At 45.6% G+C, this 17,359-nt stretch overlaps 1 protein-coding gene across 10 annotated transcripts in view; it reads right to left on the bottom strand.

Moving 5' to 3' along the window:
* Window positions 1-17,359, bottom strand: part of LOC133371697 (ankyrin repeat and fibronectin type-III domain-containing protein 1-like) — a 473,061-nt gene that overhangs the window by 1,927 nt on the left and 453,775 nt on the right. For 8 of the 10 annotated variants that reach the window (XM_061599367.1, XM_061599372.1, XM_061599373.1 and 5 more), the window contains 4 exons: window positions 9,593-9,761; window positions 7,452-7,618; window positions 3,710-3,920; window positions 1,221-1,876 (listed from right to left, as the gene is read on the bottom strand). In XM_061599367.1, coding sequence (XP_061455351.1) covers window positions 1,221-1,876; window positions 3,710-3,920; window positions 7,452-7,618; window positions 9,593-9,761 — 1,203 coding nt within the window. Of the gene's footprint in view, window positions 1-1,220; window positions 1,877-3,709; window positions 3,921-4,452; window positions 4,511-7,451; window positions 7,619-9,592; window positions 9,762-17,359 lie in introns of those variants that run through there. The other 2 variants (XM_061599375.1, XM_061599376.1) reach the window with 2 other exon arrangements.

Below are 17,359 nucleotides of genomic sequence, written 5' to 3'. Positions count from 1 at the left end.
CAGACTGAAGTCTGCCACTGACATTATGTACAATCATGGTTTAGGGATTCAGAGGCGGTCATGGGGTCAGATACCCCACTCTCCTCTTGGAAACAAATGCCTCCTTTCCCCTCTACCCCACTTGGATATTTTGCATGATTTTTGCTCACTCTGGTTAAGGATGTTCCTTAATATAGGACACTAGTGTTGAAAGATCATCTCATGGCCCACTCCTAATCCTTAAACCATAGTCATATGTTATGTCAGTACTGCCTTGCTAAGCCAGTGCTGCTCTAATCAATCATCATCCCTTGCTATACACAAGCAAAATGCCATTTGAAGTAGAGTTATATTGCCATTGTCCCTTTTAGATGTTATGCTGAATAGTCCTTTTCCCATAAGGACAAGAAGAAAAGACAACAGAGAAAATGCCTTGGTGTCTTTCATGTTAGACAAAATTTGGCTATTTATGATTCATGAAATTCTGAAGTAAAAGCATCATAATAAATACTAAGGAAGGTATGCCCAAAATTTGTAACACTGTAAACCACAATCAAATGTTACTGGTAAGCTCAACAAACTGAACCTGGCTGATGTGGAAATGGTCATTGTTTTCTAAATTTCTGCTTGGGAACAGATCACTGGATGCAACCACTAACAAATAAGGTGCTGAAGGAAGGAATGTTATGTTTTAGAACTATCTCAGTTGAGTCTATACTGTGGTTTTATAGTGGGATGGATGTGCATTCTAATAAATATATGCTTGCAAGGCCACATTCCCATACACTCCTGTGCTTGTCTCCTGTTGCCCACTAGCCACAATGACTATCTTGCAGCAATGCAGGCAATATAGAACACAAAGCAATATAGAACACAAAGAATCTGCCAAAAAGAGACCAGCTCTTATAACATGGCTTCAATTCTTTCTGCAAGTGCAGAAGTAAGAGCACAGGGAGCTCCTGTCTGGATGCATTCTCGGATCACATGGAGTAATTAAAATAATTCTAATTCACTCTAGCCTACTGACCCTACCATTGCCAATCCTGGGGAGCAACCCCAAAATAAGCAATGGTGGGAAAGCCTATAACTAAATGAAACCCATTTAATGGAAAGCATGAGGAAGGGGGAGGTCACATGCTCAGATCTGGAGAAAAGAAAATATCTTCTTCCTGCCAGTGTTGCCTCCATTCCCAGTACAGCACTATTGTGTTGATGAGGCAAGACCAGGATTTTAATGATACCTTAACACTTGTCTCTTTGGAGAGCCCTGTTTCATACTGAGGGCACACACGCAAGGTGAAGGAGCCTGTTGACTTGCCCCGGTTTGCTACATGTCCTGGCTCAGGTGCCTCCTGGAAGGTACGAGTCCATTCCACTGAACGTGTCCGAAAGACAGGCTCAGAGCTCTCGGCAGGCCAGCCATGCCTGGGGCTGAATGCTGAGCCTGTCCCAAATCTCACAGGGCTGCAACGGCCTGCAGTTCTGCTTTCAGTTGGGGAGCTGTCAACGGAGCCAGGACAGGACTTTCTGGCCCCATGGCAGAGGGGTTTAGGGAAATCCAGACTGCTGGTACGAACACAGTAGGCCTGCCTCTTCTCTGTGATGCGCAGCAATTCTATTTGCCGACTAGGAAGCACAAAGTCACTGTCATAAAGTTCTGGGGGAGGCCGAGGCTCCTCTGAAGGGATGGGAGGTGTCTTTAGCTCGTGTCTCTGTAGGACATCAGGAGCACTGTCCCTCAAAGGGCGTGGATTTCTTCTACCACAACATTCAGGCCCTGAAGAGGAGTAAACAAGGTCAAGCTCTCTGGGGCTTTGGGCTCTGCTGGAGTCATAATCACTGTCTGTAGCTAAAAATACTTCTGATGAGCCCTCTTCATCTGAAATTCCATGTGAATCTGTAAGAAGATGATAAAAAGGTTACTTTATCTGGGAATTATCTTGGCAGAACACGTGGTTATCCACTGAAACAAGCTGTACAAGGCCAAACCTGGTTGTACTCCAATCCCTGGAGTTCTGATTGGCTGCACTGTTGTCTGAAGCTCCTCACAAGAACCAACAGGGATGCAATATTACTCAGTAATCAGTTGCTCCAGACATCAATATACATTAAATCTTCTCTTCCTATCTCTGGTAAAACTCACTCCGGTTCTTGCGCATTTCTTTACACTGTCCATTCCTAACCATTTTTGCCTGGAGCAGATTTCCTGCAGATTACCTTCCTCATTTTTCTGGAAAATATATGTGTACAAGGGAGGCTTATAGTCTGTGTGTTCTTGCTAACCAGTATCCGGCAAGGAGAACTAGAGATCTTTTTAAAGATTACAAAGTATATTCCAACAACTTCTTATGTTGCACTGTCAGGGTATCTGGAAGGCTTCATTAAGGTTAATGATAGAAGTGTTCCTATTAAAATGGTGGTGGCAAAGATAACTTTGCCGTCTAGAGCTCCTACTTGCTGCCCTGAGCTCCTACTGGGAGGAAGGGCGAGATATAAATCTAATAAATAAATAAACTTGATCTACTTAATGAAAGTGGTGACAGCACCTACCATTTTATATGCAATAGTTGGGGGAAAAGACACACTTTTCATATTGTTTAATAGAACAAAGGCTCTCCAATTCATTTAAAAATTCATATGTAAAAAACAAAGTAGATGCATTCAAGAAAATCAATGGCAAATAAAATGATCATGTTCCAAAATGTTCAATTTTTTGAATTATTGCAAAACCCCTATAATTTTACAACCAACTATATATGGACATTCTGTTCTATACATCAGTTTCTAAAAGCAAAAAAGCATGGTGGTACCACATCCAACATTGGTGTGGGATGTTGCCTTATTTGACTTATGCTGCTTGGCCTTCCTTGCCTTTCCAAAGTTGGCCAGACTAATACAACTTAAGGTCCAGGAGCCACTTAAAGCTCTCTCTGTTTGTGGCCCTGGAAGAACCCCAAACATCAACTGTTTGCAGGCTGATTACCTCTCTTTGCAAAAATATTTGTGGCCCGCATAGATGTATCAGCAGTGGGAGAATGCCTACATTCTGTTTTGCTTCTGGATTTAGTGTATGGCTGGTACTGGGTTTTCTAGTCTTTTGTAACCAGCCAGTCATGCTGCATACAGTCACCATACATCCATACATTAAAAAAAATCTAAGTATACACCTGGAAAAGTAGCATGTGAATGAATGCAACATATGCTTGTTTTGAAAACCTATACCATACTGGTACATTAATCAAACAGTGGTGGCGTAGACCTCCCTGTTTAAATACACTTAGTTGCAAACTCAGGTTTGCTGCCATGTAACGGAAATGCCCCTTTAATGTGTCAGCTGCTGGGAGAATTAGGTGCTTTACCACTGAGATATGGTGCTTCTACAAGATCAGAAGGTAGAACAGAAACAGGCTAAAAAGAAATAAAAAGCAGGTAATAGAGATAGGTTGCAGTAAAGAAATGTAGCAGCCTAGGTTAAAAAGAGAACACTTAAAAATGTGAATGTTTCAAAAATGTTTCAAACCTTTGAAAAGCATCTGAGCAGTTCAAGAAGGAGAATAAGCTATCTAGGAAGGTAAGATGGTAGACTGTCCGTATCAATAGTCCATAAAAGGTTGACCAGACAAGTAGCGGGGATGCTTCAGACAGAATTTCCTGTATTAGGGCAGAGGGCTGGACTAGGAGAGGGAATTGATAGTCACAAAAGATCTAGAAAAACAATGGAAACTCTCACCAGAGTTGAGCTTGCGACTCATTTCAGGAGAGGGGGTAGGTGAGGGAAGGAAGTCCAAATGGGAAGAGGTTGAGCGAGTTTTCTCCTTTAGTGCAATGTTAGATTCCTCAAGAAACCACATGAGTGGAATGCCACAAGATGGTTGCTTATACCGCGCATGCTGCAGTGCATCCATAATCCAACGCATTTCCCGCCAAATCTCCTCCATTTGCTGTCCAAGACAAAGACACAGAATCAGCTCCTTTTTATGGAGCACAGAAAATAATCTTTCAGGGGACTGCACAGCAGACTAGTCCCAACCCCTGCCATCTGCATATGAGAAGGGGCTCTACACACATATTGACATTTACTCTTACACATCCTCTATGTGCAGGGGATCCTGATCTCTGTACACGTATGCCAATATGCATGTGCAGCTTCTCACGCACACTGAACTTTTAGATGGGGCACAGCCACCAGGTGTGTTATAGCTCATTTTCATATAGCCCTGCAAACCACAGCATGCAATCCTTGAAGCCCCTTAGGCTCCTAGAGTGTTGTGCTACCAATCTAGAGAGAGGGTTCATTCACTGAATATGTCTCAGACTGGCATTTTCCTAGAATTGCTTCATTTCCCTTTCTAATCACTTTGTAGTTCTAGGATCTCACTGAATCCAGGACTTTGCAGAGAAGTAAATTTACCCACACCCATAAAAGAAGACAACCCAGAATCATTACAAAAAATACAACTGAAATTCACTCACACCTCCTTGTGGTGTTCATTGCCCTTTGCATTTAAGCTGCCAAGCAGGTAGGATCAATCTAGGAGACAGATTTGGATTTGACTGGAGGCATGTGTAAGCCACTTCTCCAGTTAGATCATTAGAAATATTAACCACAGTAGATGGGATTGTTGGCCAGAGCTGGTGCATGTCTTGGGGATCCTTGATAACTGACAATAAATAAATAACTAAATCTCAACACAGCATAGCACAGCTGATCAGGAAGCATAAGGTAGGCTGGCACCACCTACCAGATGTTGCTTTGACTTGGTAGGAAGCAAAAGTGGTAGTTGCAGGTAGCACCTACCCTATATAATGTTTACTTAATGTTCTTTTCAAGGTGTGCTGGAGGCATCCAGTAAACAGTGGGTTAACACCTCCACTGCACTAGGACAACCAGGATCATGTGATACCAAAATGATTTCATCAGCCAACTCCTGAGCCTCAGCCTCCAGTTCTGACCACATCCAACAAGTCCAAGATGGAGCACTGACCACAAAAATACAGGTTAAACCCATTGAAAGCATTTGAGAAGGGGAACATCCTCAACTGCTCCAGTCTCCCTCAGATGATCAACTGCTTCTTCCACTTTTGTTGAATGTTGAAGATGGCAGGAATCTGATTCTCAGCCTCTTGGCAACTTCTATTGCATATCCATATTTGATAGTATTCAGGATCCATTTGTCTCGTAGATGCCACCCGGGCCGACAGAAAATCCTGAAGGCAACGCTCTACAGGAGGAGGATTCACATCAGAATTGCTGGTGTCCTGACCGTGCTCTCCAAGTGGCTGAGAGACTGGACTAGTCTGAGATTGGGACAAAAAATGGTCCCTACACCAGGCTGATCAGGACTGTCTGAAGTCTCAGGAGTAGATGTTCTGACAGGAGGAAAACTGAAAGGTGAAGCCACATCTATAATAGCTCTGAGAAGAGTGGTTATCATCTAACTTAAGAGCTGATGGCATCGCTTCTTTTATCCTTTGTTTTCACTAACTCATGCTTTAGAGCCTCTCTCCAAACTAGCTGTTGAATGTGCTGTCAACATTCCAATGATGCAGCCAGATTGCATGCCAGACCACTGTATTAGAAGCAGTGGTCTGAGTGACAAATCACAACATATCTAAACTGGTGTTTTCAATACAGGATATAGATTTTGAAATGTGCACTAGAGCCCCATGCATGTTATCCTCATTAGTGTATTGTTCTGTCAGCAGTTCTGTCCTCTGCTCAGAAGGATGGAGAGGAGAAAAGTGATGTTGCAGAAGCTGCACAAAGCTTTCTTCAGTGATAATTCAGAACATCTTGGGTGTGTGTGTGGGTGGCTCTCTGACCACTACCCCAGACAAGAGGGCCACCACAGAGGCATCTACAAGGGAACTCCAAAGTCTTTTCTAGCAAAGAATAAAACTTTTGTGCTATAATGCCAGCTACCTCCTCAAAGTAAGTGGGAAATGGAACCTCTCTGGGAGAGGATTTAGCTGCTGGAAAAAAACAGAAGCTCCTATGGATGCTAGCTATGACACCAAGGACTACTTGGACTCCAGACATAGGGAATAGCATCGTAAAAAGCTGAAGAACAAAATAATCAGCATTCTCCTTCTCAGAGGAGCCCTGGGAAAAGGTCCTATGAAGAAGAAAGGGATATAAGCCCTGTCTGGCACGGCTGATGTAAGATTGTGAGGGTCCTCTGAGGAATCTTAACTCTCAGAGATTTTTGAGATTCAGTAGGCCTGCTACCATATGAAGCATGTTTTGTTTTCCTTATTTTTCTTTTCTTTTTTATGTGTAGTGATGGCCCCATTGGGGACAGAGCGCAAGTGGAGGGCTGAGGGAGGTCAGCCATGATAGTTTCTCTTAGCTGCTGGGGCTGTGTTGCTGGGTGAATAGCTGTTGAGCTCAGAAGCGATAGCCATGCTTCACTATTGGAATGATGAAGCTACATTACTAAGTGGCCATTTGCTAACCTTAGGAACAGCCTGCATGGTTGGGACCTGCATTGTTGCGCCACTCCTGGGCATTCTAGATGGGGGAGATGGTGGCTCTGCCCCCTTGTGGTAGTCAGTGCCAACAAGTCTATCTAGGATGAAGGCACACAATGGTGGTGTGCAAAAAAAATGATTGCAAAATGGCCACGTGCTCTCTCTTCTTGGAGCTGTCATGAAACCACTTATATGAAGAATCCAAAATGGTGGTCTCGGTGGCAATGCATGTCACCCCAGCCCTGATGGTAAGTGGGCTACTTAAACACATATTGATGCTGCCCTTCCTCAAGGGACTTGGGTTTTGTGGCCCCGTCAGATAGAATGGACGGCAAAATGGGAACCATACTGCCCACAGTGGAGCATTCTGGACACAAAGTATGGACCATTTCTTCCACTGGGGAACCTATGATGGAGAGAGCTGAAGAAGGCAGGAGAATGGGCCACTTTGTTTTACTTTTTAAATTTACTTCCTAATTTTATTTATTAAATTAATATCCCATCCTTACTCCCAAAGAAGCCCACAACACAAATGCTGGTTCTTTCCTTCTGCACGTCTCCCTTCCCCACACATGCCATCAGAACAGCCAGGGGTAAAAAGGTGGGAACGGGCAGAAAAAGGAGTGTTAAAAAATATTTGAAGAAAATTAAATAAGAAACCAGGAGCTGGCAAGGTAAGAATAAAAAACCATGAAGGAAAGAAGCAGAAGCTTTAAAATGCTCTGTCCTAAAGCGAGGCAGGGAAGGTACTGGAGGTAGGGACTCAGAAGGTGGCTGATGCAATTGTTTTGGAACCATGTGACCCAAGGCACTGGGGGTGTTAACCCAATGTTTACTGGATGCTTCCTACACACAATCTCCAGGCAAGAGAGCTAAATTCAAGCATACCAGCCACATAACGAAGAAATACTGGATTGGGTATATAAGGTACATCCTATCCTAGCATATCATGCTGACTACCCTCAACATACAATACTTTCTACTTTCCCTGTGTAACATACCTGTATATAGTCCTGAACTTGTTGATGCCTCTGCTTGGCAGTAGTTAATTCTGAGTCTGAGAAGGCCTCCCTGAGGCTCTGTTGGGAAAGAAGTGACTCCAGCTCCAAGAGTGCAGACACTTGGCAATACTGACTAATGAACTCGTGGTCATAAGTGAAAAAATGAACTGAAAAACAAAGAGAAAGGAGGAGATCAAGTGTCACCAGAGATCTAATCGCTATATAAAGTGGAAAGAAGCTCACGGCTGCATCTGGCTAATCAATATTTGTTTGTTTTTATTAGAGGTGGTTAAACTATGGCCCACATCTGCCCCCCCATTTGTCATTAAAAAAAACCACGTTAAAACATTTGTTAAAAACATTCTGATTGCCCCTATGGGTTCCCTGCTGTGATGCCATGATGCTGAAAGCTTTTTGTGCCTCTGCATCCTATTTTTCCATCTAAAAATGTAAATAGTTTAAAAAATAACTGACTGCTCCCAGAGGTTCCCCACTGTGATACTTATATGTTAAAAGTTTTTGTGGCCCTCCATGGCCCCCCTTTTGATTTTATAATTTTTTTTTAAAAAAAATCTGTTACTGAGTATTCTCATACCACCTTCCCCTTATGATGCGAAAAAGATTTTTGTGGTCATCCAAGGCTTTGTCAAGTTTGTCCATTTTCATTTATTTATTGAAACATTTAAACTTCTTAACTGACCACTTGTGTGGGTCCCCGGCTGTGATTCTGTGATGCCAAAAACGTTTTGTGACCCCACCGCAAGCCTACCCATTTGTCTGTTAAAGAGCTACACCCACTTTTACACTTCAGCCATGTCTATTTTCACAATTTGGCCACACCCACTTTGGCATGCAACCCCCAGAGAGTTGACCATGGGTCAAGGGTGCCCCTCATTCTGAAAAAGGTTAGTGACCCCTCATTTATATGCTGCTTTTCTTCTATCATGAAACTCAAGATGGCCTACATGTGGTTCCCAGGCAGCACCCATCCATTCTTAGCTTCAGCAAGGTGGTGGCAGCCTCATGTGCCTGTGGATCATAACCTGAGATCTGGATATGGTGGACAGCTTATGTAGATGATAAGCAGGCCCCCCTTCTTTCCAAGTCACCTTCACTGCCAAGAGGAGTGCTGACTAGTAATGGCACAACTTCCTCAATCCAAAGCTCAATACACTAGCTAACAAGATGTAATGTCTACTATACTTGCCCCTTGTATTTTGTTGATTCAGTGAAACACACACATTAATACTGAATTATGATATTGGGATTCCCTGAGTGCATACTACAAACCTAAGAAATCTGAAGCTGAGCTAATCCTAACAATCTGTTTGCAAGCCATACCATATGAAATAAGCCCCCCTCCCCCCACCAAGGGATAACATGGGAAAGTGACTTCTTTGCCTATATAAACAGAGAGAGTGCATATTTATCTAACGTACCAAAAAGTTGTGAAAAGAAAATAATACTATGGAACCTTAAAGACCAAATGGTTCATTTTGGTAATTAACTATACTATAGCTGTTTACGTTCTTGGTGAGAATTGCTACTTAAAACATACCTCTGAAGAAAAATTCTGTAATATGCTCGGTCTGTATTCAATCTTTTTTCCTGGGAGCAATGCCTTCTCAACTTTCTTGTCATTTTACTTTTTTACTTTTACTGAATGCATACCACTGACTGAGAAGGTAGGTGCATTGGTTCTTGTAGATTAAAAAACAAATGAGCAATGAGGGAATTAAAGGTATCAGAAGACCATGATTAATACCGCACAAAGTATATCATAATGTATTGCACTGAAATGCATATTATACTACAGTTATCTGAGTGTCTTCTGATATACACACTCCTCTTGCCATTTTCTCAGTTCATGGTTTGTAAGGAAAACATTGCAAATGTGACTATTCAGGCAAACAATTTGTGTTTTGCACACTTAAGTATCTTTTCCCACCTGATTTTGCTCTTGGAAAGATTAGCTCTCTTTTTTTCTTTGCAGCTGAGTAATGAAACTCCTTTGTAAACTCTGTAAACTTTGTAAAGTTCATACCACAACTTCAGTCCTTTTTCAAAACAGAAGCAACAAGCAGAGGATGACAGAGTACAAAGTCTAGATGCCCCAAGGATCCCCATGCAGCAGTCCTCACCTAGCTCAAAGATCTGAAGAGGGAGTGTCAGAAAGCCAGACCGAGGGGTGTAAGGATTGTTCTGGCCAGGGGCAGTGCACACATCATCAGAGGGAGGCAGAAGCAGGAGAAAGGAGACCTGTCCTCCAAAGTCCAGAACTTCTTGACTGTATAGGCGAAAATCTTTGGCCTGTAGAATTCAAACATGAGAAGGCAGTGCTTTATTGATGTGATAACCACTTCAACAGCTATAACTTTACACTTTTATTGTCCTCACAACCAGATGAACATGCATGGGTGATATGGTGATGATGTCATATATGGATGATTCATTGAAAACACTCTTTTGCAACTTTTTATTGAACTAGCCTCCTTCTACAAGACTGAAATATCCCTGCAAAACATCCTTTAGATCTTTGCCATTGTTCATAGAGACCCTCTATTAAGGCTTTGGCAAAGTAACAGAATGCAAAAGGGCTTTAATGTGCTTAAGAAGCAAATATACTTTGGAGAGGTGGCTATCCGGATCTAATGTTTCAACTGTCACTTCTGTTGCTGTGTCTGATTCTCCTAATTTGGTAAGATGGAATAAAAAACCCCTCAAATATTAAGATGTTTAAGCATAAAAATACACACATTCACTACAAACAGTGTATCTTGCAGGTTTCTCTGGATTAAGTCATGCCAAGCAAACTAGGGACAGATTAGTTTTAGCTAATATTACTAAAGTTGATCTACTTTAGATCTTCTCTGAGGTGCAGCCAAATCTTGCAAGTCTGTACCAAGCAGGACCTGCTTACATCTGCAGTGCAGACCAGTTTCGCTATGTCATTGAACAGAATCTGCACCGGAAAGGGAATGACTTCAGTGCAGGCTCACCCCTGGCTACAACATACCTGCTTACAAAGAACTACTTAATTCTTTGTCTGCCTTAATATCTCTGACTAGGGGTTTTGCCTTTGCACACTTTGTGCACCAACCCCCTTGGAACTCCCCAGAGAGAGGGACTCCCAACCCCCCTAAGACTCAAACACACACATATACCAGGCACTCCCAAACACATACACAGGGGTGCCAAACACACCCACCAAGGAAAGACCCAAACCTGCCCCCCAGCAACTTCCTAAATACCCCCTCACCCCCAGGCAATTACCAAAATGGTCCCCCAGGCTGCTGCCACTGCCCTGATTAAGCAGCTTATCAGCCTCCCGCCTGCCCAGGATGCTGCACCCCCAACCACTTACCAGTCTCCTGCATTGTCACTGCCGCTGACTTGCTTGCCCCTTCCACTTGCTCACCCTCCCTGCTGCCCTCACTCCCTTGCCTGCCGTCCTGCTGCCGTGCCCCATCCCACCGCACCGCTGTGCATGACAGCTTCACGGCTTACAAAACTATTCACTAATAGGCAAAAAACTCTTGCTGTTTAAGAACATCCCTATAACAGATGTTTATATCAAACTTTAAAAAGCAGGGAAATTGGGCAGCTATAGTGAATGCCCCAGTGTCAGGCCCAGGATGTGACTCAGGAACCAGACCAACGATTGTAGTTAATTCGTGTTTTATTAGGGTAATGTCCAAACAAAGACTGCGTTTTCTCATGAATCAATACAGGGATACAGGTCCTGCGGCATTGGGAGAAAGTTGACAGAGCAAGGGACTTCTTCCCGCCTGTTCTTTAAGAAGGGGCCAAACGGGCGTGCAATCTTTCGCTCCTCCTTAACTGCCCCTCAGGTACTGCCCGCCTTCCTCCCCTTCTCTCCTGTCTTTTCAGCTGTCTGCGTGTGCGCGGTGAGGGGGGAAGCATCACCCCCTCCTCTTCTGAAGTTCCCGATTCCAGGATGGGGGATAGGGGAGGGGCTGATGGTAAACTGCCTCCCCGCTTTTCGGCTGTGAGCAGCCCTCCCTCTTCCCCCTCTTGCTCTGAGCCTGAAAGAGGGGGAGGCGTGAGAATGTCCAGGGAGGGCTCAGGCCTCAGGTTGCTAAGCGACCTTATCACTGGCAGTTCCTCTGTTTCGTCTTTGCTCCAAAGGGGGGAAGTTCCTCCCCCTTCCCTCTGCCATCCATCCGAATACTCTTCTCCCAACTCTCCGGGATCCAGCTCCCTGGGATTGGGACCCCAGCTCTGCCTTCCGACACCATCCCCCCTCCCAGGCTGTGACCCCCTCCCCTTGTCTGGCTTGGGACGGTGGGGAAAACGTTGATGGAAAAGTTTTACCAATTCTGGAGCATGCACATCAGCTGCATCTTCCCATGATCTGTCAGCCACCCCATAGCCTTTCCAGTGAATCAAGTACTGCAGCTTGTGGCGTCTGATCCTGGAATCTAAGATCTCCTCAACTTCAAACTCAAGCTGCTCATTTACCAGGAGTGGAGGTCCGGGACGTTCCTCCGGCCGTAACTCACTGGGAGGGGCGGCTTTCGTTAAGAGGGATCGATGGAACACAGGATGTATTTTAAACGTGTCAGGCAGCTTCAGTCGGTACGCCACGGGATTGATTTGAGTTTCTATTTCAAAAGGACCCACCCTCTTGTCTTGTAATTTTCTACATTTGCCCGGCATCTGGAGGAAGCGGGTGGACAGCCATACCTGGTCTCCCGGTTGAAGGGGGGGGCTCCTTCCTGTGCAGGTCAGCAACTCGCTTGTACTCCGTTTTGGCTTCGTTTAACTGCTGTTTCAGTGTCTGTTGCGCCGCTTGCAATTCCTTAAGGAAGTTCTCAGCTGCCGGTACCAGCATTCCTTCTGAGCTGCTTGGAAAGACTTTAGGATGGAATCCATAATTAGCGAAGAACGGGGTTTGTTGAGTGCTGGAGTGCAGAGAATTGTTGTAGGCGAACTCTGCAAAATGCAAATATGATACCCAGTCAGTCTGTTGATAGGACACATAACTTCGTAAATATCTTTCCAAAACAGCGTTCAAGCGTTCCGTCTGCCCATCTGTCTGGGGGTGATGGGCGGAGGAGAGTTTTAATTCCGTCTGCAACTGTTTCCACATTGCTCTCCAAAATTTGGCTGTGAACTGAGTTCCTTGGTCTGAGACTACGCTGTTTGGCAATCCATGCAGCCGGTAGACTTCTTTGATGAATAACCTGGCCGTTTCTTTAGCCTCTAAGGCCCCTGCACAAGGAAGAAAGTGTGCCATTTTGGTAAGTAGATCCACCACTACTAAGATGGCTGTCATTCCTTGGGACTTGGGTAGATCAGTTATAAAATCCATGGAGAGGTCCTTCCAGGGTTCGTGTGGGACAGGCAACGGTTGTAACAGTCCTGCTGGTGTCCCTGTTTGTGTTTTTGTCCGCAGACAGACAGAGCAGGACTTTACATAACTCTCAATATCCCAACGCATTTTAGGCCACCAGAAGTCCTTGGCCACGTTCTGAATGGTCTTGTAAATCCCAAAGTGTCCCGCTGTGATGGAATCATGACACTGGCGTAGGATTCTGAGCCTTAATTCCCCTTCTGGCACATATCTGGCGGTTTTGAACCATAACAGTCCATTTCTCCAGTGATAGGTTACTTCTGAGTCTTGACCTTGTCCCGTCTCCTGCTGATATTTTAGCATGTCTGCATCTTCTTGTTGTGCCTTTTTGAGTTCCTCTTCCCATGAAGGCTGGCATACTCCCAACGTTAATTTCTCTGGCGGGATTACGTACTGAGGCTGGTCCTCGGATTCACTTCTTTGTATTGTGGCTGTCTGGATAAGGCATCCGCTCTCTGGTTTTTGGCTTGGGCATGGTAAGTAATCTGGAAGTTAAACCTAGTGAAGAACTGGGACCATCTTATCTGTCTCTGGTTCAGCTTTCTGGCTGTTTGGAGGCTTTCAAGATTCTTGTGGTCGGAGCACACTTCAATTCGATGAGAGGTCCCCTCTAGGTATTGTCTCCAGTTTTCAAAAGAGTCCTTGATGGCCAGCAGCTCCTTCTCCCAAACTGTGTAGTTCTTCTCTGCAGGCTTTAACTTCCGAGAGAAGTACGCACAGGGGTGCAGCTCCTTCCCTTCTTGGTCTAATTGTAGCAGGACCCCCCCGATGGCAAAATCTGAAGCATCTGCTTCCACTACGAAAGGGCGGTTCGGATCAGCAAAGCGCAGAATGGGCTCAGTAGCAAACCTTCTCTTCAGCTCCTCAAAGGCCTCGGTGGCGTTCTCTGTCCATTGAAACTTCTTCTTCCCCCTTAAACAGTCAGTCAGAGGAGCTGTTAATTTGGAAAACCCTGGAATTAACTTTCTGTAATAATTGGCAAACCCCCAAAACCGTTGTACATCCTTTTTGGTGACAGGTTGGCCCCAGTTCAATATGTAGCTTACTTTCCCTGGGTCCATCTCCACGCCTTCCACTGAGATTCGATATCCAAGGAAGTCTAGAGACTTGAGGTCAAATCCACATTTCTCTAATTTAGCATACAGGTGATTTTCTCTCAAGTCTCTTCAACACCATCTTCACATGCTGGTCGTGGTCTTCCTGGTTCTTTGAGAACACCAGGATATCATCTAAGTAACAGATTACATACGTGTCCAACAAGTCTCTAAACACGTCGTTCATGAATTTTTGAAAAATTCCTGGACTTCCACAAAGCCCGAACGGCATGACCAGGTATTCATACTGTCTGTAAGCAGTCAAGAATCCTGTTTTCCATTCATCTCCCTCCTTCATTCTGATCAGATTGTACGCTCCTCTCAAATCCAACTTCGTGAAGATTTTTGCAGAGCGCAGTCGGTCCAGCAACTCTGAGATCAGGGGCAGCGGGTAGCTGTTGGGGATGGTGATCTGGTTCAATGCGCGATAGTTGTTACAGGGTCTGAGTTCCCCCCCTTCTTTTTCACAAACAATAGTGGCGCTCCAGCAGGGGATTGTGAGGGGCGTATGAATCCTCGCCTCAGGTTTTTATCCAGGAATTCCTTCAGGGCCTCCCTCTCATTCTCTGTGAGAGAGTAGATTCTCCCTGATGGGATGCTGGCTCCTGGCACTAGATCAATCGCACAGTCGTAAGGGCGGTGGGGGGGGTAAAGTCTCTGCCTCTTTTTCATCAAACACATCTTTGAATTCTTCATACTTTGGCGGCAGGGTCACTTGCTCGATCTCTTGCACTGCCCCCGCTAAGGTGTTCTTGATTCCTTCAGGTTGACAGTTCTCCTGGCAATACTGTGAGGTGAACCACACCACCACCTCCTTCCAACTTATTTTGGGTTCATGCTTTGCTAGCCAGGGCATTCCCAGAATCACCTCAAAGTTCAAGAGATCTGACACGTATAGCGAAATGAACTCTTCGTGCCCAGGGATTTGAAGTTTCACTTCCTCCGTGGCTTGTGTCACCCCTCCTGACTTCAGGGGTCTCCCATTGATAGTCTCCACAGCTAGGGGAGCGTCCAGTTTCCACTGGGAAATTCCATGACGCTTGACTAACTTTGCATCAATAAAATTTGTGGAGGCTCCACTGTCAATTAAGGCAGTGGAATTAAACACCACTCCTCTGGAAGTTGTAATCCGAATAGGCAAGACCAACACCCCCTTTGAGGGAGGTTGGATCGTTGGGGGGCCTTTATACAATGCTGCCCCCAGTCCACCGGCCTGCACGTGGACTGGGTGTTCTAGTTTCCCGACGGCTCGGCTTTCCCCCCTTTCAGTCCACAGTCTCTGGCCACATGGCCCGGCTTTGAACAATAAAAGCATAAACGTTCCCGGCGTCGTCTTTCCTTTTCTTCTTCCGACAGTCTTGGCCTAGCCCCTCCCTGTCCCTCAGTTGCATTACCTGCCATCCCTGTAGTGGGAAGGGTCTTGTTGCGGGATGCCGAGGCTGAGTATCTCGGGACCTCCTGCTTCCTTTCCAGGCGCCTTCCTTCCATCCGGTGATCTATCTGTAGGCATAGCCGGATGAGCCCTGGTAGGTCAGCGGGGGGGGAGGTCCTGGCCAACTCATCCAGGATTTCAGCATTTCACCACTCCGGTACATAAACATCAGGGCGGCGTCATTGTAACCAGTTTCCTGGGACAGAATTTTAAAAGCGTTAGTGTACTCGGAAACAGTCCCTTTAGCTTGCTTCAGAGCGCCTAGTTGCCGCGCTACTGTTTAAGCCCTTTGCGGGTCTTGAAACATCTCGGTCATCTCCTGTATAAATCCTCTGTACCTTCCTAAGACAGTATCCTTTCTCACGAGATACGGAGTCACCCATTTTGCAGCTTCTCCCTCCAGAAGGCTAATCACGAAAGCTACTTTAGCCCCATCGTCTGGAAATTCCGTGTGCCTGACATCCAGATATAACTCACATTGAGCCACGAAGGTTGCCAACTGATCACTTTGTCCCGCGTATTTTGGGGGCAATCCAATGGGAACCTTTACTACGGCAGCTGGAGGGGCTGTTCGCATCTGGTCTATCGTGGCCTTCAAGGTTTGATTATCCGTCTTCAGCGCCTTGACTGCTGCTAGCAGGGCATGAACATCCGTCTGCAAATCAGCTACCTTAGTCCTCAGGAGTTCCACTTCTTCCGTCTCAGAAGTGGGGTCCGTCCCCCCCGCTGCTCCCTTTGACATCTTGTCCCAGTCAAGTGAAGAGAGCGTTGAGGGTGATTTAGGTGGCTCTGTCAAGCTGTCAGGCCCAGGATGTGACTCAGGAACCAGACCAACGATTGTAGTTAATTCGTGTTTTATTAGGGTAATGTCCAAACAAAGACTGCGTTTTCTCATGAATCAATACAGGGATACAGGTCCTGCGGCATTGGGAGAAAGTTGACAGAGCAAGGGACTTCTTCCCGCCTGTTCTTTAAGAAGGGGCCAAACGGGCGCGCAATGTTTCGCTCCTCCTTAACTGCCCCTCAGGTACTGCCCGCCTTCCCCCCCTTCTCTCCTGTCTTTTCAGCTGTCTGCGTGTGCGCGGTGAGGGGGGAAGCATCACCCCCTCCTCTTCTGAAGTTTCCGATTCCAGGATGGGGGATAGGGGAGGGGCTGATGGTAAACTGCCTCCCCGCTTTTCGGCTGTGAGCAGCCCTCCCTCTTCCCCCTCTTGCTCTGAGCCTGAAAGAGGGGGAGGCGTGAGAATGTCCAGGGAGGGCTCAGGCTCCCCGTTGCTAAGCGACCTTATCACTGGCAGTTCCTCTGTTTCGTCTTCGCTCCAAAGGGGGGAAGTTCCTCCCCCTTCCCTCTGCCATCCATCCAAATACTCTTCTCCCAACTCTCCGGGATCCAGCTCCCCGGGATTGGGACCCCAGCTCTGCCTTCCGACACCCAGGGGAGCAGGAGACCTGACCTCCTGCCCTACAAATCTGTAAAAATGCAAACACAATTTGGGTTGGTTTTTCAGAATCCAATCCACTTCCTGTGCAGCTTGGAAGAATTTGTTAACATGTGCCTCTGTGCATATGGTGAGTGGTGGCAACACCTGCAATCAGGACTACATCTTGAAAGATGGAGAATTATTTTTTTATATTTTGTTGGTGTTTTTCTTACTTTGCTTCTTTCCTGTGTTACTACTGTTTTAACAGAGAATCTAACCTAGAAAATTATATTTCTCTCGTTATTCATCCTAGAAATCTGTGTCAAATTTATTTTCATTAATTTCAAAGCCTTTTTATTTGCTAATGTCATATGATGACTCCTATTCCCCTGACAGCTCCAGTGGCCACAGTGGTTTAACAGTTAGCCCTTCTTCTGGGGACTGGAGCTCTGTGAAGGGAATACAAGTCTCCTAACAACTCTCAGCACCCTTCACAAACTACACTTCCCAGGATTCTTTGGGGGAAGCCATGACTGTCCAAAGTGAATAAAGGTCTGGCGTGGGTGTGGCCACCTGATTAACCA

The sequence above is a fragment of the Rhineura floridana genome, chromosome 17, assembly GCF_030035675.1.
Source record: "Rhineura floridana isolate rRhiFlo1 chromosome 17, rRhiFlo1.hap2, whole genome shotgun sequence".
NCBI classification, from domain to species: domain Eukaryota; kingdom Metazoa; phylum Chordata; class Lepidosauria; order Squamata; family Rhineuridae; genus Rhineura; species Rhineura floridana.
Note: the sequence above shows the minus strand (reverse complement) of the source record. Positions and strands in the feature narration are given on the sequence as shown.